At 50.3% G+C, this 23,751-nt stretch overlaps 1 protein-coding gene across 3 annotated transcripts in view; it reads left to right on the forward strand.

Annotated features, from left to right (window-relative positions):
• Carmil1 (capping protein regulator and myosin 1 linker 1) overlaps positions 1-23,751 on the forward strand; it is a 252,454-nt gene that overhangs the window by 158,273 nt on the left and 70,430 nt on the right. For 2 of the 3 annotated variants that reach the window (XM_077109704.1, XM_077109706.1), the window contains 11 exons: positions 218-321; positions 2,459-2,536; positions 2,664-2,740; positions 5,382-5,486; positions 9,834-9,903; positions 15,944-16,025; positions 16,444-16,543; positions 16,651-16,705; positions 20,710-20,882; positions 22,524-22,592; positions 23,504-23,597. In XM_077109704.1, the coding sequence (XP_076965819.1) occupies positions 218-321; positions 2,459-2,536; positions 2,664-2,740; positions 5,382-5,486; positions 9,834-9,903; positions 15,944-16,025; positions 16,444-16,543; positions 16,651-16,705; positions 20,710-20,882; positions 22,524-22,592; positions 23,504-23,597 (1,007 nt within the window). The remainder of the gene's footprint in view (positions 1-217; positions 322-2,458; positions 2,537-2,663; positions 2,741-5,381; positions 5,487-9,833; positions 9,904-15,943; positions 16,026-16,443; positions 16,544-16,650; positions 16,706-20,709; positions 20,883-22,523; positions 22,593-23,503; positions 23,598-23,751) is intronic. The other variant, XM_077109705.1, reaches the window with a different exon arrangement.

Raw genomic sequence — 23,751 nt, forward strand, 5'->3', positions numbered from 1 at the left:
ACCCCGGTCGAATGCGGTCTGTGCTCAGTCGCGTGGGAAGGGGTGGGAGGGGTGGGAGGGGTGGGAGGAGCAGAGCCGGCTCCTTCGCCCTCCGATTCTGGGTGATGGGGAGCTGCAGTCACCTTGCACCAGGCTGCACGTGGGGCTGCTGGGCCGGGACTCGCTGGCCTCCTTTGGTTTCCTGGTGGAGTCTGAGCGGCCTCTCTCTCCGCTGCAGGGGTGAACAGCCTTTCTCAGTCCCTCAGTGCCAACCCACTGACCGCCTCCACCCTTACCCACCTGGACCTCTCAGGGAACGCGCTCCGCGGAGATGACCTCTCGGTGAGTCTGGCCCACTTGGCCCCCAGAGACGCCAGTTCAGGTGTGACTTCTCCATCTCTCTGTCTCTGGACCCCTTAACACCGCGTGGCCACCACCTTATGAGGTGCTCTGGTGAAAACTCCGGAGCCCTCCTGCGTCGAATGCAGTCTGTCCCCGGTGGTTTTTCCTTAATGGTGCTGAAGTTCAACTTGCTTTTGGAAATGTGTTTCTGAAGGAGTGATTTCCTTTATTTAAAAACATTATTTCACCTGCTACACTTGTCTGGTCAGAAATATTGGTAATGTGATCTGAAATGTTTCATCATTAAAATCAAAGTGTTTGGAAGATGGGTGGGTTTTTAATAATGGTTTGCAATTAAAAGGGGTCTGTAAGATAAACCCCAGCCCATCCCCAAATAAAAGTAACCTGAAGCCACTCTTCAGCTTTGTTTGTGAACCCCAAAGACCCCCAGTTATAACGTGGTGCCCACGTACCTGCCTCTGAGACTCAGGCAGCTGATTGTGTCCCTGACACAGCGGACCGGGTGGGTCTCGTTGCCATATGGGTGCATGCTCCCTTCTGTCACCAGCACTGAGTCAGAAGCGGTGCTCCTTCAACAACAGGCCGCAGCCAGTGGGCATCTTGAAGGGCTTTGGCTTGTTCTGCTGCTTGGCGGGCATGAGAAACCCCGGGGAATCTGCTCTCCTTGTTTGCTGCTACTTTACTGGTGAGGCAGGGAATACCAATGAGGCCTCTTTGTGGTTTTCCTTCGCACTCCACGTCATTGAAAACACCCGCGTCCTGGGGCACCGGGCTCCTGTCACTTCCCGATTCCATTGTCACCTTTACTGGTGGTTCCTGCACCTGCTCCCTTCCAGGGTGAAGTGGGGAGGCCGGTGTGAGCCCCCGTGGCCGAGCTGAGGGACACAGGGAAGGAGGAGAGACTGTGCTGGGGGCACGGATGTTGCCGCAGAGGACAGAAGAGCGGCAGGCTCCCCCGGCAGGCCGGGTCCTGTTCCAGCTCCTCTGGGAAGAGTGGATGGGACGAGGCCGGAGCCAGAGCAGGCTCCGGGCCAGGGACAGCGAGGCTCCGGGCCTGTGACTGGCCCACTTCCAGGGAGAAGGGTGTCGTCACCTCTTCAGGTGGCAGGAGCTCCCCCAGCTGGTGGCTGGGAGCAAAGCCATACCACCTTCCCTGTCCCTGAGGTCACTAGGGCCAGGCCCACAGTGAGAGTGAGGAAGGCAGATTCCTGAGTCGGAGCAGCTCCCGCCCAGCCTGTCCTGGGCGTCCTCTGGTCACTCTAAGGCACTGGACTTCTGTCCTGTCCTGACTGCTCCCTAGGGATTTCCTGAAGCCCCACATAGTGAGCACTGTGCTGGGAGTGCTTGCTGGGGACTGGGCGCCTGGAGCACAAGCTTCCTCGGATCAGTGTATCTAGTGGTGTCCAGAGAAGCAGAGGACAGTCCCTGCCACTTGCCTGGTAGCCCAGTGACCACTCACAGTCGCCCAGTGAGGGCATCGGAGAACAACAGAGTGATGGTGTTTGGGTGGCCTTGCACGGGGGAGAGGTAATTGTAGATGTGGCCCTGAGATCTGAGGTGCTGCTTTTATTTAAAGGATGGATAGTGCTGCTGGGCTGTTCTTGTTAGATTCCTGGAAATCACTGCAGATGGAAAGACCATTGCGCTAGGCAGAAGAGAGCGCAGCCTGAGACCATCCCTTGGCTCAAACACAGACTTGGAACCCATTCAAAAGGAGCTATTAGCGTTTTGATAGGGTGGCCGCAGTGCAGGTAGTATTTCAGTCTCAAGAGTTAAAATTAATTAGCACTATTCCAAAAATCTGTAATAAAATTGAGCTTGTCAGGAAAATGAAGTCAAGTGTAAAAAAGGGTTTGGCAGAAAAGATTCCATTTGGCCATTTTTTTTTTTTTTTTAACTGAAGCATAAATTTATTTTAGGTGAACTTTGGATGTTTGCTCTCAGAAAGGGAAGGGAGTGGCAGGAAGTTCTTCAAATCCTTTTGGGAACATCAGAGTGATCCTGGGGATTAAGGCAACTCCCTACTGACACATTAACTTGTGTTGTGGTGGTGTGGCAGGGGTGTGTGTGTGTGTGTTTCTAGATCCTGACATTAATTTTTGTTCTTTATTTCAAGCACATGTACAATTTCTTGGCTCAGCCAAATGCCATTGCTCACCTGGATTTATCCAACACAGAGTGCTCCGTGGACATGGTAATGTTCTTTCACGTGGCTTTGGGGGTTTTAGAAACACTGTGTGCCTGCGCACAGCCTTTGTCTCTAGTAGAACCTTCTCCTGGACCTAGCAGTGTTTGAAAGTGAGTGTGCTTCTTCTCCCCAGGTCTGTGGTGCCCTCCTGCGTGGATGCCTTCAGTATCTAGCTGTGCTCAATCTCTCCAGAACCGTCTTCTCTCACCGGTATGAATCCCTCCTGCTCTCCCTGTCCTCCTGCAGAGTCTTCTCTGGGAGAATGACGTAGTGACAGTGAAAACAGGCTGCGAGGGGTGTGTGCTGCCCAGGAGGACGGCCCTGGACCCTGTGTGTGGCCTTGGCAGGCAGGTTCCATCCTCTTCCTTGGCCCGGTCAGGTTCTCACCAGTACCTCCACTGACTCTGAACTGTGTGGCTCACGGCTTGTCATGTGAGCAGGTGCTCTCTTCATACAGTGGAGGCCCTTCTAGAAACTTCTGTGGGTGTGTGTCCCAGTGATGAGCCTAGAAGTGAGGACAAACTCTTTCTGGGGGCAGAGACAACAGCCCTCCCAAAGCTCCCGCCCTTGGATGTGTGGAAGCCGTGGGAGAAGCACTAGGACTCTGGGAGGCAGCGGCATGGAGTGTGGAGAGGGCGGGAGGAGGTGAGGGGACCGTCGGGCTGCGTAGGTGTGGCATTGGCCATCTTGCTCGGATCAGCCAGCCTCAGCCTTCCCATCGGCTGCAGGTCGGAAACAGGACGTGGTCAGTGCTTGTCTGTTCACAGCGCGTGGTGTTGCTTTGTACTGGAGCCACCTCCGCGGTCCATAGTTGGGTTTTTAGGAGCTCCATCTATTGGGGGGGGTGGGTAGCCCTCACACATGCCGAGATCTCAGCCTGGCAGCGTGTCCCACAGTCCTGCCTGGCAGATTTGTCACTCTATAGTTAAAGTGCCTTTTGCTTCATTACTGACCAGTGATGTAAATTCTGCAGTAGCCAAACACGTCACCAGTTCCTCAATAGAGGAGGGTCAGAGGTGGGAAGAACCGTGAGCACCTGCTTGGTTCTAGGTCCTTCCGGTGGCTCTGCTCAGCTCCTGTGGTGGACGGCAGCTTACCAAGTGGCTCTGGCTGTGACTGACAGGCCCGAGTGACGGCAGAGACTGCAGAGGGTTTCCTGTCTTCCGCTTCTTTGCGTCCACAGCTCCATTGCGTCTGGGACTGCTCGGCAGTGCAGCCGCGAAGCTCGTGGAGCACCCCGTGCTGACAGATTGCCTCCTCTTCCAAGGAGAGGCTGTGGTTAAACTGTTCATGCCAGCTCCTCACCCAGGCCAGCCCTGGGAAGCGCTCAGAGATGATGTCAGGATCGCTGCACTCACGAGAGGTGTGAATGGGGCTAGGCAGTCAGGCGTTTGTTCACAGATGATTTCATAAGTGTGCGGCAGGTAGGGAGGCTGCTCGGTAGTAACACTGACCCGCCGGGTCCCCAGGGCTGCTCCACCCACTGGCCTCCATTGGCCTTCAGCAAGGGTAGCCGCCACATTCCCCTCACCCTCACCTGGGAGGCCGTCCTCTCCAGAGCCTTGACAGCCCCACAGCAGAGAAAGAGAGACCCCAGCAAAGTCCCTTGCTCACAGAGCATCTCGGGAAGTCACACTCGTCTCTTCCCTTCACCTCCGCTGGCCGTGGAGAGCATGAGGCTCTCAAGTGTCAGGTGTCAGCCTCCCTCAGGAAGGGACCCCCGGTATTTGGGAACACTGAACAGTCAACCCCAAGACAAAGCAGCAGGAGCAAAACTAGTCGGCGAACCCTGGACGGCATTTGCTTATGGCAAACAAGGCGCAGGAGTGCCCCAGTGGTACGCTGTCCTCTCTGGACACAGCTTTGGAGACGTCCAATACCATATGTCCTCTCAGAACTCTTTCCTCTTAGTTTGGTCTTTCATCTTTTCAGGTAAAGATTCTGGTTTAGATTTTTCCTCCTGGAATTGTCTTGTTTTAAACTGTATTTTGAACCTGCCAGATGTTCCCAGGTCTTCCCAGACCTTGGGCATGAAAAATTATGGACTGACAGGTGGGTGAGCTGGACACAGGTGGCTCCGCCCCCTCCCTCCACGGAACACGAGTGCTGCCATCCACGCTGCTCCCTGCTCCTGCTGTCGCCTGGCACGTCTTCCATTCTCCCACCAGTTCCGCCAGAGGGAACCCCACAGGCCAAGGGCCTCCACACCAGTGTATTCCGGGGCCTTCAGTTCTCCTTCACCCCTGAGCTGCGGTTTGACCCTCTTACTTCCTACCAGCTTCCTGGGGATGCACAGGAGCTTGCAGCCACTTCCTTTTGAGTTTTCTCTTTATTCTGACGCTGGGGCTGGATGAAGATTCACAGAGCGGATGGAGGAGCTCAACAGGTGATTCGCCCGAGCAGGCTTCGTGCCACTCAGACTTGGAGCTATCGCTCAGCTTGACACCACGTCCCCATCTTGCTGCATCCGAGACCTGCTATTTCTAAACCACAGCCACCTGCAGGCAGTGATCCTTCATGTCTGACGCTGCCCAGTGGGAAGCCTCTTAAAATCAACATAAAGAGTGCCTCTCTGACCTCCTGCTTTTAAAAACTCCAGATGTGCCGTTTCCTGGAGACGGATGGGGTCAAGTCCAGGGGCTCACCAGCTGCTGAGAAGAGGGGACGTGCTCAGGGCACTGAAGACCTGGCACGTTCTGCACCAGCCTCGATTTCTCCATTTAGGCCTCGGGCGATTGTCTTCTCCTCCACGTTTCTGAGTGTGCTGGTGCGCAGGTCATTCACAGGGCCTGGGTGGCCAGTGAGTGCGCCTGGGGGAGGGGGACCACTCACAGCTCTCGTGTTTTTGCAGGAAAGGAAAAGAAGTGCCCCCGTCCTTCAAGCAGTTCTTCAGCAGCTCCCTGGCTCTGATGCACATCAACCTCTCTGGCACAAAACTGTCTCCTGAGCCCTTAAAGTGAGTGATGGCTTCCTTTTCTCCAGAGCTTTGAAGGTCGAGTTTGTTATTCTGGGAGTGCTCGAGGGGAGAGAGAAGGCCGCGTAATGCAAAGACCGAAAAGGCACTGAGAATAGGTCTTACTGGGGGGTGGAAGAGTTGATTGGAAGTGTTAACGCACCCTGTGCAGGTTGCTCTCGTTGCAGCTTCTCCTTCACGAGCGTTCTCCCTGTGCCCCATGACCTTGGCAGTGTCACTGCTCTGACACAAAAGAAGGTCCCGAGCACGTGTGGACACGCCGCCGTGACCCCTGTAACGGGCACGATGAATACGCGGTGAACGCGGGCCTCCAGGTGCCCTTGACTCTGGCTCCCCTCTGTTCGGCCTGTTTTTAGGCCTAGTCTTGGGTGCGTCTTAGTCCACGTTTGTTCTAGATATTTCTACTCACAGTGGTCATCAAACTCTGTGTCCATTATGTGGGCAGCAGAGTCAGTTTTTAGATGCTTGGGTGTCTGAGTTACTGAGCGTTTCTAGGCTGACAGGTGACTTAAGTTATGGAATTCAGGACTTCAGTTAAGTTGAGGTTTGAGAGGAATTTGTCACCTTGGGATTTCCGTTCATCTTTGCCAGACGGAATCAAAGGTGGGCGTCCAGAGGCGAAGGAGTCGGGTTCTCTCTGCGCCTGGAGAGGGTGTGTCGCAGTAGCCCTGGTCGTGCGCCCTGTCAGGCAGGCTCAGTGCTGCAGACGGCTGGCTCCCCAGCTGGTGTCAGCCCGCGGCAGTGACCCGCGCTCTTTCCTTGTGCTCTGCATGAGATGTTAAAAATCAGTACCTGCTATTTATTTTACTAGAAAATGCATTTTCTTCTAATTTTTAAGTTTCCTTTTTTGTTGGAGGTCTGAGGTTCTGGCTTCCACATGGCACCATATGACAAAAACAAAGAATGCCTCTCAGGAAAGCAGGTTCAGTCAGGTGCTAGAAAGTGCCTGGTGTCACAACTACAGCAGGCTTTTCTCTTTTTTTTTTTTGATGTTTAGTTATGTGTTAGCTATCTCTAAGCCTAGCAGCCACGCTGGGCGTTGTAGCACATGCCCGTAATGCCAATGGCTCGGGAGACTGAGGCAGGAGGGTCGAGAGTTCAAAGCCAACTGTAACAACTTAGTGAGCTCCCATCTCAAAGTAAAATATAAAAATGGCTTGGGGTGTATCTCAGTGTTTGGGCGCCCCTGGGTTCAATCCCTGGTACCAAGAATAAACAAACAAACCTAACAGCCAAAAACAATTAAAAAAATATCCCTATGATTCGGCTATTTGTATTGGCTATTAAGGAAACTATGACGACTGATGTTCCAAAGGGTCTCCTTTACGATCTAATCCTGTGCATTCAGCTGGAATCTATTAACCATCACAGTATGACAGATCTGGGGGACTGAGTACAGAGCCAACCCAGATGCAGCCTTGTGCTCAGCGGGAGCCAGTCACGTTCAGGAGAGTTTTGGTGAGGAGTGCATTTTCTGATTCTTCAGAATGTTCCCCTTGTGTGATGCAGAGTGATGGTTCAGGGCTCCATGTAGTCGGTTTTAGGCATTATCCCACGCCGTAGCAAACCGGGACTTACTGGACTTTACTGTAGCTGTATCCTTGAGAATGTTCTCCTTGAAAGATATTTTGTGATTCTTAAATCTTATGACGTGTTATTTGTGGGAATGTTCAATCACGTTAGTTCAGGGGTCACTTCAGCTCTGAGTTTCACTCAGTATAGGTTTCACGGAGCAGAAAAACACTTCAGAGCTGAAGGTTCCCCAGACCACGTGCCACGCGTCCTTTGGTGTGGTGTGAAGACTGGACGGATGGCACAGCGTGGTGCTGGGTCCACCTGCGAGGGAGGGGCAGGAAGGGACAACGGAGCCCCTCTGGTCCACACATGCACTGTGGCCTGTGATGCTGACTGCAGCTGCGGGGAGCTGGGGCTTCCTGGGAAGCTGGCTGTGAGACAGATGGTGGCTGGCTTGTAGGATACGCATTGGGATGTGCTTTACAACTCCCTCTGTGGAGGGGCAAAAGAAGACAGCAGCACTGGACAGAGGGCAGGGGGTTCCGGGGGCCCCCTGGGAGGGGAAGGAAGTGGAGGGCATTCTGGTCCTGCAGGGCAGCACCCACGGCTGTCCCCAGCTGTCACAGGGCTCGGTGGATCGCTCAACCCCAGATGCCTGCCATGAACCCGAGGGCGGAGGGCACCCTGGCTTCCTAGAGCACTTGGGAGAGAGCTGTCGCGTCCTTTGAGAGTGACGCTTTACCTAGGATGCTCCACAAGTTTCCCACTGGTCTGGGGTCCTTTCAGAGGGAGGCATGTGAACACTTCCTTCAGGATGGGGCTTTCCCTTTGGGCTGCCTTCAGTGAGAACCTGGTGGCCCTGCTCTGGGGTCCCCTCCAGCCTCCCAAGGGTGCTCCTTGCTGCCGGTCCTTCTTGTTCTCTGCCCACCCCTTCTCCTGGGCCCTCCTCCCCTCCCCGCCACGCAGCACCCCTCTCTCCAATCCCGTGGGCTTGGCTGAAGACTGGTATCAAACCTGCACCCGTGCTCCTCCACCAGGATGAGGCGTCCCCTGTCCCAAGACGGGGAAACTCAACGCCAGTTCTTCTCCTCGCTGGTTTTGCAGCAGTGGTTGAGGACCGAGGGGAGAATGGCTGGGCGTTTTGCTGTCATTACTTCCTCCTGCAGGGTCCCCCACCCGGGCCCCCTGCCCACCCTTTGCTGTAGTTGTGTTTTGTTCTGCTAAGAACAGATTCTGTGGCCTATTTACTTTACGGGTCTCCTGACATTGGCCTTCTGTAGCTGAGTACGTCAAAGAGCACCTTTGACTTCCTGGGCCTCAGTCATATGGGTGACAAGTGGGAATTATTTTCCTTCTGTCTGAGCGTTATGAGATTCCGTCTTGAGACAGGTGGGTCCATCCTGAAACTCACCTTATGCTAGAAACTGAAGAGACCTCCTTGATGATGTCCAAACCCTAGGTTTGCTGCTAAGAATCTGAGAACCCTAAAAAAGTGATGTGGGTGAGGTCACCCAGCTTCTAGTGAAAGACTTGAGACGGGCCTCGCGGTTTTTAGTCTCAAGTACTTTTGGTGGCTCAATTCTGCCCCAGAAAAGAATGTAAAAAAAGCAGTTTTTAGGCAAAGAGAAGCTGTTTAATGAAGCTGGCACATACACAGGTGGGACGGACCCAGCCTTCCTCCTAGGACAGCGTTGCAGAGTGACAGACAAACAGGTCCTGGCTGGGGGGTGGCAGCCCGCTCTGCCTGGCCACTCAGCTCTTTTGGTGGCGAGCCCAGAACCCAGTGGCTGGAAGAGGGAATGTCGGGCCTGGCTGTGAAGGGATTAGCTTTCTTCCCTCCTCACCAGTGCCCACTTTGGAGTAGCCTGGCCAGGGTCCTTGTCCCGGGAGCATGAGAACAGTAGTCCAGCGCCTGTCTCCGCTCACCATCGGCCTGAGTCATGGTGACCTGCACGTGTTTATTTTCTGTGTGTAAGAGCAAGAGCTTTCTGTTCTTACCGAGTTCACTACTAGGTCTGATTTAGGGCTTCTGTCCATTCTGTGTAATCTAATGGGTGTGGGATTTTTGTGTCAAACCTGGTCAGTGGATTGGAATTTATGAGACTGGCCTGTAAAAGTGGAGTCGATGCAGCTTCTTAGAAAGATATGACATCCGAGTGCTGAATCCAGTCTCCTCGATTTGCAGATGAGGAAATTCCTTCTTCACAGACACGGGTTTTCCTGGCCCTGTAGGTGGCCAGCCAGCCAGGCCCCTGGGCTCAGGCTCAAGACATGTGCTGCTTGTGTCCAGTGCCCTCCAGCCCTGGCACATGCTCTTCTTAGGAAGAATAATAAGCTCATCCAGCTAGGATTCCACATCCTGCAACGCTGTGGAATTGGCCTCCCTGGCTACCGTATTCCCTGGGGAAAGCCAGCTTTCTTTGCCACTGTAACATTCGTCTGATAATCTTCTAAACATTATTAGAGCTGTCCTCCAGCAGATGCAGGTGGGGATTTATCTGTGATGAACACAATTTAATTTCAATATGCAATTAGGTGTGCTGCTGACTTATTTGCGTAGGAATGGTGGTTCTGCCAGGTTTGCATGGAGGATGGGCCCGCTGCTGTCAGGCAGAGAGTGCTGCTGGGTAGTGTTTTACTGTAGAGTGGGGAGCAGAAATGCAGTTGGCATTTAAAAAAAAAGAAAGGTGATTCAAAAGAGCATTCTTCTCCCACGGTTTGTTCAGTGTGCTCACATTGTGTGTGTGTGTGTGTGCGTGCGCGCACCCATGTCGTGTGGAATTGTATCTAACCCTTGTGTGTTTCCTCCCTCAGAGCGCTGTTACTGGGCCTGGCTTGTAATCATAGCTTGAAAGGGGTTTCTCTTGATCTCAGCAACTGTGAGGTAAGACCACCTTCAGACTGTGGACTGCAGTAGATAATAGCCTCAAAATCACTTTGCCTTTTTCCTGCAAAAATGTGATTCTGTGAGTCTGCAGGGTATAAAGGAAGCAGAGAAACACACATTGCACAAGTAGCATACATTACGTATTCTGCAAGTTTCGTCTACGAATAGCCGCTGAACACCATCCAGAAAGCATCCGAGGGGGTGTCTGATGGCTGTTTCTCCAGGCGTAGAGCCTGTTGCCTAAGTATTTCTGACGATGCTGTGAGGTACAAAGCTGTAAGCCATTGTTGTCGTGAAGTGTGACACACAGCATTCCTTGCAGGGGACGCGTGCATGTACCTGACTTGGATTTCCAGAGGGTATCTTGATTCAAAACAGGAAAGTGAAATGTCTCTCTGAATCATAGCAGTCCAGACCTTCCAAATCCGAGGCCACAGAGAACACCTGACTCCGCAGCCTCTGTGTTTCAGAGGGCACCTAAGCCCTTCCTACCTTGGGACTTTAGTTCCTGAGGAGGTTGGTCAGAATGTACCCAGGTGCCAGTTCTGGGCCTCTCCAGAGCCTGGGCTTGCCCAGCGAGTCAAGCCCTGTTTCTTCTGCCCGGGAGAGGCAGGGAGGCTCCTCAGTCCATCCTGGCCTTTGGCTTTCTGCTCTCCCCACTGGTCATATGCCTGTTGGACCTCCTCCTCCCTAAGGCCCTTAGCTTGAGGCCATTCCTGTACACGTGGGTCAGGTCCTGGCCGTGCAGTCCTGGATGGACTGGTCGATATTGCCCCAGCCTCTACTCACGCAGAGTGGAGGTGATGTTACTAGGTCGCCAGTTGCTGTGGGCTAAAGGGCTTTCTGAAGAGTGCCTCTTCGCACCTGGTTCTCATCCAGGCTGCCGCTCCTGCTGTTTTCTTGTCTCTCTGGCTGCCAGGTTTCCTCCCTGAGTCTTGAGCCCTTCACGATTGTGTTTTCCTCATTGTTTGGTGACATGCATTTGGACACTGAACCCCAGTGTGCCTTGCTGGGCATGACGAGTTGGCTGCCGTCTAGTTTCCCAGTGAGGTTGCGGCCTTCTGGAGGGCAGGACTTGTGCCCCGCTTTGTACTGTGTTTCCCTTACCTCCCGACAAGATGCCAGGCGCCACGCCAGCACTCGATGTTGTAGAAGACCAATACTTCACCTCTCGGAAAATTCTAGAAACTGATGAGTCTGGAATGATACCATGTAGATTGTTAGTGTAGGATTTTAATTTTAATTTAATTTTGATATCACCTTTACCATTTACTAGTCTTATTGTTTTGAAAAAGAGAAAACAAAAAAAGTACAAAAATTCAAAAAACAAAACCATACTTGAAAAAGTACCCTAGCACCATGGACCTTTCCTGTGAAACCAGTAGTCTTTCATTTATGAAGACAGCTGATGACGCAGAAAACAGATCCGGCCTTTTTGTTCATACTTTTTTTTTTTTTTTTTAATTAAGACAGAAAATTCAAATCAGATGGTTAGTCTCTGATGGTGGGTTTGACCGTTACTGTTATGAAAATCCCAGCTTAATTTTGGCCTTTCACTTACAGATCAATCATAGGAAAAGTGGAGACTGCAGATAGACTGAGGCTTGGCAATATGTCTCTCCCCTTTTGTGGCACAGCGTGCTGGCCACACGTGTGAAGGCGCAGCTTGGACTGCTGCGGGTGAAGGCGGGCTGCACAGAACTGTTTCCTGAACCCTGTCACAGTGTTGTGTCAGCCTGTGCTCCTCGGGGCTCGGTGGGTTTCAGTTTGCTCCTGTGCAGGAGAAGTGACCCCTGAGGTGTTTGGAGGTCTGGCCTCACCTGAGCTGAGGTGCTTGGTGCTGAGTCCCGGCCGTTGGTCTGCCGGGTTCCCCCTGCAGGGTTTGTGCGGTTGGAGAGAGGCTTCCCCATGGCGAGGGTGAATCTGTGCTCTCGTGAGCATCGTCTTTCTGTTCATTCTCGATTTAGCCCGTGTAGGTCCACCCTTCTTCGCGGTTATCATCTTGTGAGAATCATGGAAGGATTCACACTTGACTTTCCCCGTCACATAAATCTTGTTTCAAAATCCAAAAGGTGGTTGGGAATAAAATTTTCTCCTTGTCACTTAACCGTCACAGGAGGTCACTTCTGCAGGGGTGCCTTTCTTGAGAGGTGGGGCTGATGTACCTGAGACGTGACAGGGTGTGGGGTCTGGCGCAGGAGGGTCTGATAGTGGTCCTGCAGTTCCCATGTGGTGCCTGAGGGCCAAGTAGCTCCATCGGGACCCCTGGATCACAGCCACCCATGCCACGGAATCAAAGAACCTTGTGAAAATGTTGATGTTGTTTTATGTTTACGAATCAATCATTTAATATAAAATATCTGTATAAAATCTTTGAATCGGATTCATTTTTCTTGACAGGAAAAGAAAATTCCAGCCCTTAGTTTTAAAGTCAGGTTTGTGTGGTGTCACAGAGGGTAAAGGACCGTCATGTGAGATGGTGACTGAGTTGACTGGGGCAGACAGGACAGTCACCTTGAGGTAGAGTGAAAGTGTCTGGGGTCGGCTGAGGATGGGCTGACTCAGACCTCTTTAAAGGACCTCTTCCCTGGTCACTCGTCCTCACGTTCTGGCGAGTGGCCAGCTGTCTTGTAGAGCTCAGGATGGCTCCAGATTCCCCGAATGGAATTGGAGAGAGGAGATTTGCACTTTCAAGCTTCAAGAAGAAAGTTTCTGTAGGAATTTATAGATCATGACGTCGCTTCCCTATAATACAGACACCATTTTTGTTTGGAGAACTAAATCCAAAATTCTGGTCGGTGTCCTTCTGGGTGTGTAGTGAGTGCTGCAGTTAACCTTACCTTCCTAGATCACTTTGATTCTTAACTGCTGGCACCAAAGGTGTTTCTCATTAGTTATGTCACCACTGGGTTTTAATTCCTGGGCTTTCTGGTACTGCAAGGGAGTGATCTCTCTTCTGTAAGATGGGGACCATGGTAGTCCTGGGGGTGCCCGGGCCCTGGGGAATCAAGAGGCCCCTTGGAGGCCCCCTTGGGTCCTGGGCTGTGACGTCTTCCTCCTGTTGAGTGGGATGGTGGTAGTTTCCAGGGACGGCATGTGTCGCCGTGCCACATGGTTGGCCCAGCATATTTGAGCTACTCCCTGGAGAGGAAGAGGATTTCTGTGGAGGAAACTTATTCTGAATGTCGGAATTTATAGCACAGGTCAATACTGCCTTCTTAAATTTTTTATTTGAAACTATAAATATTCTTTCTTTATTAAAAATTTTTAAAAATTACCTTCAAAGTTTTTTTTTTTTTTTTTTTTTTTTTTTTTTTTTTTTTTACATCTTTCAAGAAGAATTAGCTCATCCATCTAGAGTCACACCTGAGTTTTGGACACAGAGCAGTATTGCCCTCTGTGGTCACGCTTGCCTCTGTGGCCTTTATCCAGGGCTGGGGACTGAGCCCTCCTGCAGATGTTTGGAGGAATGTGTCTCATTCCCGTGGAGGCAGGTCCCTGAAGAGGAGGAGCTCTGAGCTGTTTCATATGTCGCAGTGACACCCGTGTCCCTGTGTGTCCCCCATGCACCCTTCTTCCTAAGGGAGGAATTGCATAGGTCTTTTGATGTATTGCTTCATAGTCACAGCTCAGGGGAACAATCTGCACATGCTGGACTTGAATTCTTGAAGGGAAGAATCTGGTATTTTGAGGAGATGCAGAGGCCAGCTGAGGCCGAGAGCCAGCCCAGATCTAGGTATGAGAGTTGCTTGAAGGGAAGCTCTCCTGCAGATGAGCACGCAATCCATTGCGACTCTTGATGCAGAGGAAGAGAGCACAGGTAGTGACGTGTGCAGCAGCGGCAGCAGCTTTCCACGCAGTGCACTCCTTTGGAGGGCCCTTCTGCCAGCCTGGAGGTGGCACTGCGCCTGTGTCCATCAGCCCGTCAGTCCACATCAGTGTGGATGACTGCAAAGGTTCCCCAGGACAGGTGGCACTGTGAGATGGTCTAATACATTCGACTAACTACTCCCACCTGGGAAGTGGCTCATGTTTTCTCATCTTTTTTTTTTTTCTTTTGGAAAACCTTCATCATTCAGTTTTATATGTGGAAAATCCCCAAGATAAAATTGGCTTATTAGAGTTGGAACCCACACAGGGGAAAAATATATAATTTGGGTGCTATTTTACACTGCCATGTCTTTTTAAATAGCAAATGGTCTTGAAGAAGGAAAGTGAGTTATTAAAGTTCTCTCCAAATTTTAGTTTTCCTTTGCTTTGCTCGTCCCCATTGAGGATAGTTGAGTGATAGACACAGCTTTTCCCTTGAGTGACGTCCGAAGTGTTCCACCTTCCACCAATGAGAAGACACCATTCTCAGGAAAGAAATAATATTTCATTTTTAACATCTTGAAAAAATGTTGAGTGATTCAGCTCAGTTCTCTTTGATCTTGCTTTCCTTTCAACGGTGCTAGTGTGTGGGATCCAAATGAGGGTAATTTAAAAACCAGCTTCACATGCAGACATGGCTTTGATTATGCAAATTGACTTAAAAGGATTTTCATTTACAGTAATGGAAAAGCTTTTACTGTTTTGGGAAAGGTTTAGCTTTGGGGGAATTATAGGCACCTAATAACCTATAAATTTAATTGGATATTCTTGGGAACCAAAGATGAATCATTATTTACATTTGAATCTCTGTTGTGGGAACCCATTGTGGGCAGGAGGACTCCTGGACCCTTTGCAGTGTGTTAACAGAGACTTCAGCTGCTGCTGTCTTCCTTTTCCTCCTGCTGCTGATAACGTTCTTTGTTTTTTTCTCCTTGGGCTTTCCTTAGCTTGGCCATTGTGTAAGTACTTTATGAATCAATAAACTAGCATATTGGTTGTATTTGATTATTTTTAAGCATTGAAAAATGTTGATTTTTGTGTACAAATACTATCAGTAAAATATTTATGAAATAAACAGAATTAAACAGATGTCACTTGTACTTTTCACTCACGTAGGTAGAATATTTTTACTATACAAAGGTAGGACACAGAGATTTCCTTGCAGAATTTTATTTCTCAACAGAGAAATCACTGTCGCCAAACTGTCGCAGTGAAGGCTTCTGAGTTTCTGTCCCTCTTCTTAAACCTGCCCCTTTTTATGCTCTGAATACCCCTTGTTTCTTTGAAGTGCTTGCCTAGGTGGGTCCCAATTCTGACATGGTCACCGTCCCTGTTCACTTCTTCCATTGCTGAGAGCTACGGCCTGCAACAGAGCTTCTAGGCACAATTTATGGGGGTTTTTTCCCCCTTTTTTGGTTTATTTTTGAAATTTATCAATTGTAAACTGATACTCTATAAGATGTTCAGAGATTGAATTACTAGAAGGATTTAGAGAGACATAAAATAGGAAAAGCGCTTAGCTTTGGTTCTCAGGTGCAGCAGACCTAAAATCACTTCCCAGGTTTCTCAGACATTTACGCTTGAATCCTGCGCTAACTCAGTTCGGGCCAGTAGCAAGCTGTGTGCAGATGGCACAGTAGCAGGGTTCCTGAGCAGGGCTGGGCAGCGGGTGGGAGATGGGCCCTGCAAGGGCATTGGAAGACCAGAAAGCATGTGGGCCCTCGGTGACTCTGAGATCTGCATCCGAGGAGTCCCAACCAGAGACCGAAATATCAGTTTTTTGATGTGTCTGTTCTGGACACGCACACGCTTTCCCCTGGTCGTTCTGCCTCTACAGTGCAGCAGGACAGCCGTTTCCCTGGCCTTTGTATCCTGTCGGGTACCGTCAGTGACCTAGCCTTGGTTTAGAGGGACAGGAGAGCAGGTGGACACACACACCTTGTTCGTGAAGCTCCCCGTGGTCTTCCTCTTTCTGCAGAGGCTGTGGGGTGAGGTGTTGCACTGCCCGTGTAGGAACCGCAGCGTCTCCTCGCTGTGGAGATTAGATTTTTGGACTTGATGGGTGTGTGCCTTTCCTTTGGCTTGTTTTGTGACCCCCGTCCTTTCTTGGTGCCTGGTGACCCTCCGACGGGGCAGACGCCTGACTTTGTGTTGGTTTGTCTCTTAGCTGAGGTCGGGGGGTGCGCAAGTCCTGGAGGGCTGCATTGCTGAGATCCACAACATCACCAGCCTGGACATCTCCGACAACGGTGAGTCACGCCTCGGGGGAGACGAGAGACAGGGTTGGAAGCAAGTTGGACAAGGGAAGGTGATCTTAATGATAATATCAGTTCATTTTTCGACTGGTGGGGCTTTCAAATTTAACGATAGAGTTTACAGGTAGCATAAATCTGTGCCAGAGTCTTACTCAGTTGACTTCTACGGCCAATATACTAGCTCTGTGGAGTAAAATACCACTTTGAAAACAATAGCATCCAGGGCCGGGGGTGCAGCTCAGTGTAGAGTGGCCGAGCATAGGCAGGGCCCTGGGATCTGTCCGCAGCCCTGCCCATAAGTAAGTGGGCGTCCAGCCACAGCAGTGCGGAGCCGGGCTACACTGGGCAGGCAGGTGTCGCAGGTGTCCTGTGTCACGTGTGTTTTGACTCTCCTCACTCTGATTCTTTCCAGGTTTAGAATCTGACCTCTCCACCTTAATAGTGTGGCTCAGTAAAAACAGATCAATACAACACCTGGCGCTAGGCAAAAATTTTAATAATATGAAATCCAAGTAAGAGTCTTGCATTTTTTTTTCTTTATATGACAATGATGAAAATAACCAGTCTCGTGAGAGCTTTTGATTTGATTCCACTGTTCACATCTTTAAAATCCCTTTAGAAATCTGACACCTGTGTTGGACAACTTAGTACAGATGATCCAAGATGAAGAATCAGTGAGTATTGTTTTCAGTGCTTTTGACTAACGCCTTTTATTTGTTGCCGTTCTTACTGACTGTCTCTATGGGATTCATGCCAAAATGCTTACAGATAATTCTATCCAAGCATCCATGTTCTGTTGTTAGTCCTTAAAAATGTAGAATAAATATTTATGCTTTCGTAGCGTTGGAGGGTGTCTTTAGACATTTATTTATTCTTCATTCCATTCAACTCATCACCAGCCACAGGAATGTTGTAAATCATAGATGACAGGAGGTCGGCTCCTGAGTCTGTCTTCTCATTAGCCTTACCACTTCCTAACTCGGGCTCCCACGCGGACCCTCAGGTGATCCCTTATGCTGAGGAGCATCCTGCTGCCGACGAGCTGCATCTTGTGATTGTGTGGAGTTCACAGACAGGAAGTCTCCGCATCTTAAGTGGCTGCTTCAGCTCCAGCACCTGTCCCTGTATTCCCCTCGCCTTGAGTGGCTCCCGACCAAACTTAGTTCAGGGTGAAGACGTCTAATTTCAAACGCAGCCCTGGCTTGCCGTCCTCTAAAGTGCATTACCAGAAGAGGACAGGTGTTTCACAGACAGAGAGCACCCAACCATGGGGCCGTGTAATTTAGAGCCGGGGCTTCCTACCTTGTATGTCACCCATACTGTGGAAGATTGTGTCCTAGTTGGTCCCCACACTCGGCTTTTATGATTCCTAAAACCCAGATCCATGCATTCCTCCTGTGAAAAGGCCCATCCTTCATGGCTTGTCATGCCTTCCCTTGGAGGTCATGAGGTGGTCACTTAGGTGACACTTGTCACAGTTTGGAAAAGTATTATTTTTCCTTTCGAATTCATACCGGGAAACGAGGGCAAATCCCTTTACCAGGATAAGCTGAGGTTCCTGAGGGAGGGAGGCCCTGTGCTCCTCACCGGGCCGTGCTGCGCCCTCCCTGTGGGGCTGTGCATGAACTTCCCAGTGTGGACCAAACAGTGGCCCCTGGGATCACTGAGTGACTCAGCACTTCTCTGTCCTCATTTGCTAATAAGCTCCATATTTTGTGACTCTTCCACTGGATTATTAAAATTAGGGGCACAATTAGAATGCAGTGTACACTTTTCAGAATTTATGCTGTTCGTTTTACACATTTGATTTGGCTTGGTAGCACTCTGCTTTCTTTGTGTTTCAAGTTTTCCAGTATTGGCCCGGTTTTAACGGGTGAGAAAAACCAGTGTTGCAGAGTCGTAGTTAATATTTTTCCCAAAATATTTTAGCACATATTTCAGAAAATTTTTTTATTTTATGAAAATAATATATCTTATGTAAGGATCTTTTGTTTCTATAATTTAAAACTCTTTTAAAGATAATCTTAATATTTAAAACTCACTTAAAACATACTTGCAAATGATAAAGTTTGCTATGTAAATGTTATCTCTACCAATGCAAAAGTTTGATTAATGTGTTGCTAATAATGCTGTGCTATGAATGGCTTTTTATTTTATGTCATTGAAAGGTAGGTGGCTTTTTTTCCTAAAGGAGGTGGCTTCTGTTTTTTTCACCTGCTGAATCAGTTGGTACAAAGCACTTTAAAAGTCTTGTGAGTTGAGAAATCTCACAGACAGCTGGTACCATGGGGCTTACTTCTTGATTCATTTATCTGAGAGTTTTGCATATATAAATATAATCTCTACTTTTGACATTTAGACCTCGTGTTTACAGAGCTTGCTGTCTGACACTTGTGACATCCTTTATTGGCCCATGGTGGCACTTAGCGGGGAAATATAGATGCCTGTGGGCTCCACTGCAGCCTTTGGGTGTACACGTGGTCTTCAGCCTGCTGGACCCAGGGTCACGGGACAGAGGCGTGGGGGGCCGAGGTCACAGAGATTGTGCTACAGGATTACATACACACACGTGTTGTGACCAACAACAGAAGGTGCTTCTCCTGGTGGTGCCTACAGACAAGAGACAGCTGCAGCTTAAACACACTGAGCAAAGAAAAAAAGTAGTGAAGATTCAAATAGTAACGTTCTACTGATGCACAATGGCCTCATAAATATGCATGCCATTCAGGCTGTTCTGTGGCCATTAACGACTCTGCCTGTTATCTTTAAGTGTTAACTGGGGTGTCTTAGAATTTGAATATGGTGCTGGATCGGTGTTTGTGAACAAGGAGAGTTGGCGGCTTGCCAGTCCTAGGAAGAATCCTCCTACATCATTTTCGTCGTAGGTGAATAGAGATCATTGAAATGATGGCAGGTGTGATTATGGCTCTCAATTAAAGCAACATTGCAGTTGCTTTTGTTTGAAACGTTAGGCTGCCTGGGTCTGAAGCACTTTCAGTTGTCATTTCCATTTACCTCAATGTAAGATGGAGAAAATTGAAGCCGTCTCACCAAACCTGCCTGAATCTCGACATCGGCTTTTTGGCTGAGGCGTTACATGCCGTAGCCCTTGCAGTCTACTTACTTTCATAAATTTATTCTACTTAATGCACTATTACCTTTCAGTTTTACCATAGATATATTAAATTTGGACAATGTGATACAAATTCAGAGAAAAGGACAAGTACCAACCAAACCATCATGGTGCTTTGTTGACAGCCGAGTCTTGATGCATTAATTCTCTTTCTCTCACCTGCCCTACTTTGGCAGGTGGTTCTCTCTCAAGTGTCCCTTGGAGTCAGTGTCCCTTGGTTGAGCAGACAGCCCTGTGTAGAGTGTCCCCTGGAGCTGGTGTTGGTTAGTTGAGCAGATACAGTTATACCTTCGTCTGTGTGGGTCATCATGGAGACCACCCAGGCACATCTTGAGAGCCCCAATCCCAAACTCCATCCACCTTGTAGCCATAGTTAATCCTAGAATCCGCTTCCTGCATTCACCTGTAATTTCGGAGCTGCTAGTGGACCACTCCATGCTGTCCAGAAGGGGTCCCTGTCCCCGGCTCTGACTTCTCCAGTCCTGCTGGCTCAGTCCTGAGATTCCTGCCCGCTCACTACTTCAGTTATGGCTCCAGGAGCGTGGGAACCCATGCACAGAAAGGCAGTAGAGCCCGAGAAGTGAGCTGTGGTCAGACACTCTGCTGACCAGAACTTTGCCCCAGCCCTCCTGGCTTCCAGGCTCTGGCTCGGACCATGAGTGGGCTTGTTTGGATTCATCACCTGGCTTAGGGTAGGACAGGGAGCAGGCAGCCCAGCTACTCGGGAGGCTGAGGCAGGAGGACCGCCTGTCTGAGGCCAGCCTGGAGAACTGGAGACGTGGCTGAGTGGCAGAAGGCCCCTGGGTCCAGTCTCCAACTCCGGGGAAAAAAATCCACACAAAATCTGACTTTTGCTTTTGTTTGATTATAGGTGTGTCTTCTGATTAAAACCTTAAAGTTAAGGAGTGGCGGTAGAAAGTTCCAGCATGAGCTAGCTGGGGTACCATACCTTAGTGGTTAAGGGGTGAAATCTGGAACGAGACTATTTAAAAGGGGTTTGGTCCCAGTTCATCTGTTTTCTGGCGATGTGACTTTGGTTGTGTCACCTGACCTTTCTGTGTCTTGTTGGGAAGATGGAGAAACGTTAGCACCCAGGCCTTGGGTGCCTGGGAGGAGTAAGTGAATTAATGCACACGGAAGCTTAAACAGGGGTTAGAATAGTCGTTGTATAATAATGTTAGTGACTATTGATCTTGGCTGGCTTTTAATTTGCATTTGTCCTCTTTGGCACTTTACAGTGCCCTTTCACCTTGTATTAAAATAAGAGCTGGTGGAAGGACACCGGGGCCACGCTGAGGCCGGGATGTTCCTCTCCCCCCTCCCCATAGCAGAGCTCCCCCTGGAGAGAAGCAGCAGGCACTACAGCTTAAACACACTTCCTCCAAGCGTCCTTCCGTGGTCCGCCTTGTGCCAGATCCTCCAGTCCCTCCATCAGTGTTTGTTAGCCTGGGTCCTAAGGTCAGGCGCTGCACACAGGGCCTGTCCCTGTGCCTCTGCACGTGGTGGGGTGAGTCTGTTGAGTGCCGGGTGTTGCTTGCTCCACAGCCTCTGCAGTCCTTGTCCCTGGCTGACTCCAAGCTCAAGGCAGAGGTCACCATCATCATCAACGCCCTGGGAAGCAACACCTCCCTAACCAAAGTGGACATCAGCGGGAACGGAATGGGGGACATGGGGGCAAAGATGCTGGCCAAAGCCCTGCAGATCAACACCAAGCTCAGGTAGGCAGCCGCACTCCCGGCCTGGAGTGGGTGGCCTTGGGGAGCCAGCGGTGCCGGGGGTCTGGGCTTCTCCAGGAGGGAGACAGACGGAGGCGGTCTGCGGTGCTAGTCCAGGGGGAGGCTTCAGAGTTTGCACGGATTCCTTCAGACTGTCGCCTTCAGTAGTTGAACCTGACGGAGAGCAACCTGGCTTCTTGTTCAGCCAGTCTTGACGGTAGGCTATTGTGGGTCACGGCAGTGAGAAGTGAGGTGGCTTCTGCCAGCCGTGCTAAGTGAGCAGAGCCACACAGCAGGAAGTAGTGACACCGGGTTGTCCCACGCAACCAGGCACATTCACAGTGGGCACATTCCGTGAGATCCACCGTCAGGAGATGTCTAGTTCTGAGAACGTCGTGGGGTGTCCTTGCGCAAACCCAGCTGGCTACCGCACCTCCAGCCTCTGGAGTCTGGTCCTGCAGACAGAATGCCCGCATCGCTCATGGCCCGTGCCTGGTTGTGAGTCCACGGTCTTATCTCCACTCCCAGCCCCTCCAACATGCAGACTCGAAGCCCAAGACCACTCGAGGTCTGCTGGCAGCTCACACTGGGGGTCAGCTGTTTCTGAAGCAGCTTTCATCTGCAGTTTTCCCAAGTGTGGTTTTTAAAAAGACATGCCATGCTGTCCCACCACCACCATCCGTCATTCAGAGACGGGTTCCCCGAGGGTCCGCTCCCCAGGGCCCATTCCGGGCGGTTCCCTTATTCTCTGGCATAAGGCAGAATCTGAACCTTCTGTCTACACCGAAGACACAGCCAAGAGCGTCAGCAGAGTCTCGGAAAGTCAGGGTGACTATCAGGAAGTCCCTGGGCCTGGGGCGGGGACGCAGTAGCAGTCGTGAGGCCGGGGTCACCCAGACACACTGAGTGTGCCTCACCGCGTGTGCCAGGGTGGACTAACACATCCCAAAATACCTCCGGAGCATGCATGTTCTGGGGGCAGTGTAGGACTTTCCTTCCAAAATAGGCCTTGTGCTTGACAAGCCAACAAGCTGCCATTTATAGGAGCTGGAGTTTTGCCAGCAGAGCCAGTGCAGTTCCCAGGGTCGCTGATCACACCAGGACAGGGAAATACGGAAGGGTTCTCTTCTGCCTTCAGAACGGAGATCGTCTCGGTACCTGGAACTCTGCGTATCGGGCCTGTGGGTGGTGAGCTTTTATAAATAAACAGCTTCAGACAGAACGTGAAAACGCTTTGGGGAGGGTTTTGGGGGAATCAGGTTTTAGAGTTTTCTGACTGTAAAATATCGGTATTACACTAGTCAGCTGATCTCTGTGCTGGTGCTTTTAAGTACAGCTTTTCTGAAAACGCTACTCAGGTGGGCCCATGTGTTACTTCTCAGTGTTGCGGAGCTCGGTGGTGGGCACACACTTGGCATGCAGACGGACTGGTCCCATCCAGCACCAAAAAAACCCCAAAAAACAAAAAACGCAAGACTCTGACGTGACGTTGGAGATACTCATCCTGTCTTGCTTGAAGGTGACGTTGGAGGTGGCTGTCAGTCCCTGCTCACAGCAGTCTCTGTGTGGTGTTTGGTGCCGCTGGTGAGCGGTTTCTGTCTGACGGGGGGTGTCTCATCACTCACGCGGTTTGGTCTTCAACAGGACTGTGATCTGGGACAAGAACAACATCACTGCCCAAGGCTTTCAGGACATAGCTGTTGCTATGGAAAAGTAAGTTCAATTAAGATTCTTCTTTTCTAAAAAAAACAAAAAAAAAACATACTAAAGAACCAGCAGTGTCAGTACAAACTGTGGGGTCATGTGAGCAACAGGGGTTGGGATCAGGTCTGGGCCAGTGTCCAGCCACGGGCCAGGAAGACACCAGCTTTCTCCTGGAGTGAGTTTTCTCACCTTCATGATGAGGGCAGAGTCGCCTGATGGGCGGAAGCCACCACCAATCCTGAGAACCCGCAAGATGGTGGCCTGGCCTCGTCTCTCCCTCCTCTGTGGTTCACAGTCGCTCTCTATGAGTCTCTCCTTTGCCCATTATACAGAATCCACTGAGGAAATAAAAAAGCCAAGGTCCAAACGATAAAGGTGAAATGGCCAGTGGTCAGATGTTGCTAGGAGACTTTTTATTACATGACCTGAAACCTGCAGTTGTGGATTCTCAAGGGTCTTGCTTTGCAAGGGCACGTTTTATCTTTCCCCTGGACCTGTTCAGGACTGGTGTTACCTGCTCACTGTGGTGACCCAGGTTCCTTCAGATCCGTGGTCACTAAAACCCAGCAGCCCATCCAGCTGGGCATTTCCCCTAGGCCTTCTCTCAGTCCACATTTTCAGTCCCAATGTGAAAATTTTCAGTTTACATTATTTTACATACATTTTTCATTTTACATAAATTTTCCACTTACACAATTTCCTTGATGTAATTCAGAAATGAAAATAAAACAACAAAAGCACATTCCTCAACATTGGGCCAGTCTTGTAAGGCAGAGTGAATTCAGGAGGTGGCACAGGTGCTGCATGTGGGTGCTGAAGAAGCCGAGCTGCGATATTCCAGCGATAGACTTTTCCAAGACTGTCATTTAAGATGTCAGGAAGTCATCTTAAAACGTGCCCATTGTTTTCTCTTTCTCCAGGAACTACACGCTGAGATTCATGCCGATTCCCATGTACGATGCCTCTCAAGCCCTTAAAACCAGCCCTGAGAAGACAGAAGAGGCTCTGCAAAAGGTACTGAAGGCTCAGTAGCTCAGCTCCAGTAAACTCACTTGAGCTGCGTGACTGTCATTCTGAACTCAGGAGCAGAACTCTGTTACTTTACCGAGGTTCTGAAACTTTGTGTGTATTCTTACGATCCCGCCAGGCATGAGGCATGACTGGGAGG

This window comes from Callospermophilus lateralis, chromosome 6 (genome assembly GCF_048772815.1).
Source record: "Callospermophilus lateralis isolate mCalLat2 chromosome 6, mCalLat2.hap1, whole genome shotgun sequence".
NCBI classification, from domain to species: Eukaryota; Metazoa; Chordata; class Mammalia; order Rodentia; family Sciuridae; genus Callospermophilus; species Callospermophilus lateralis.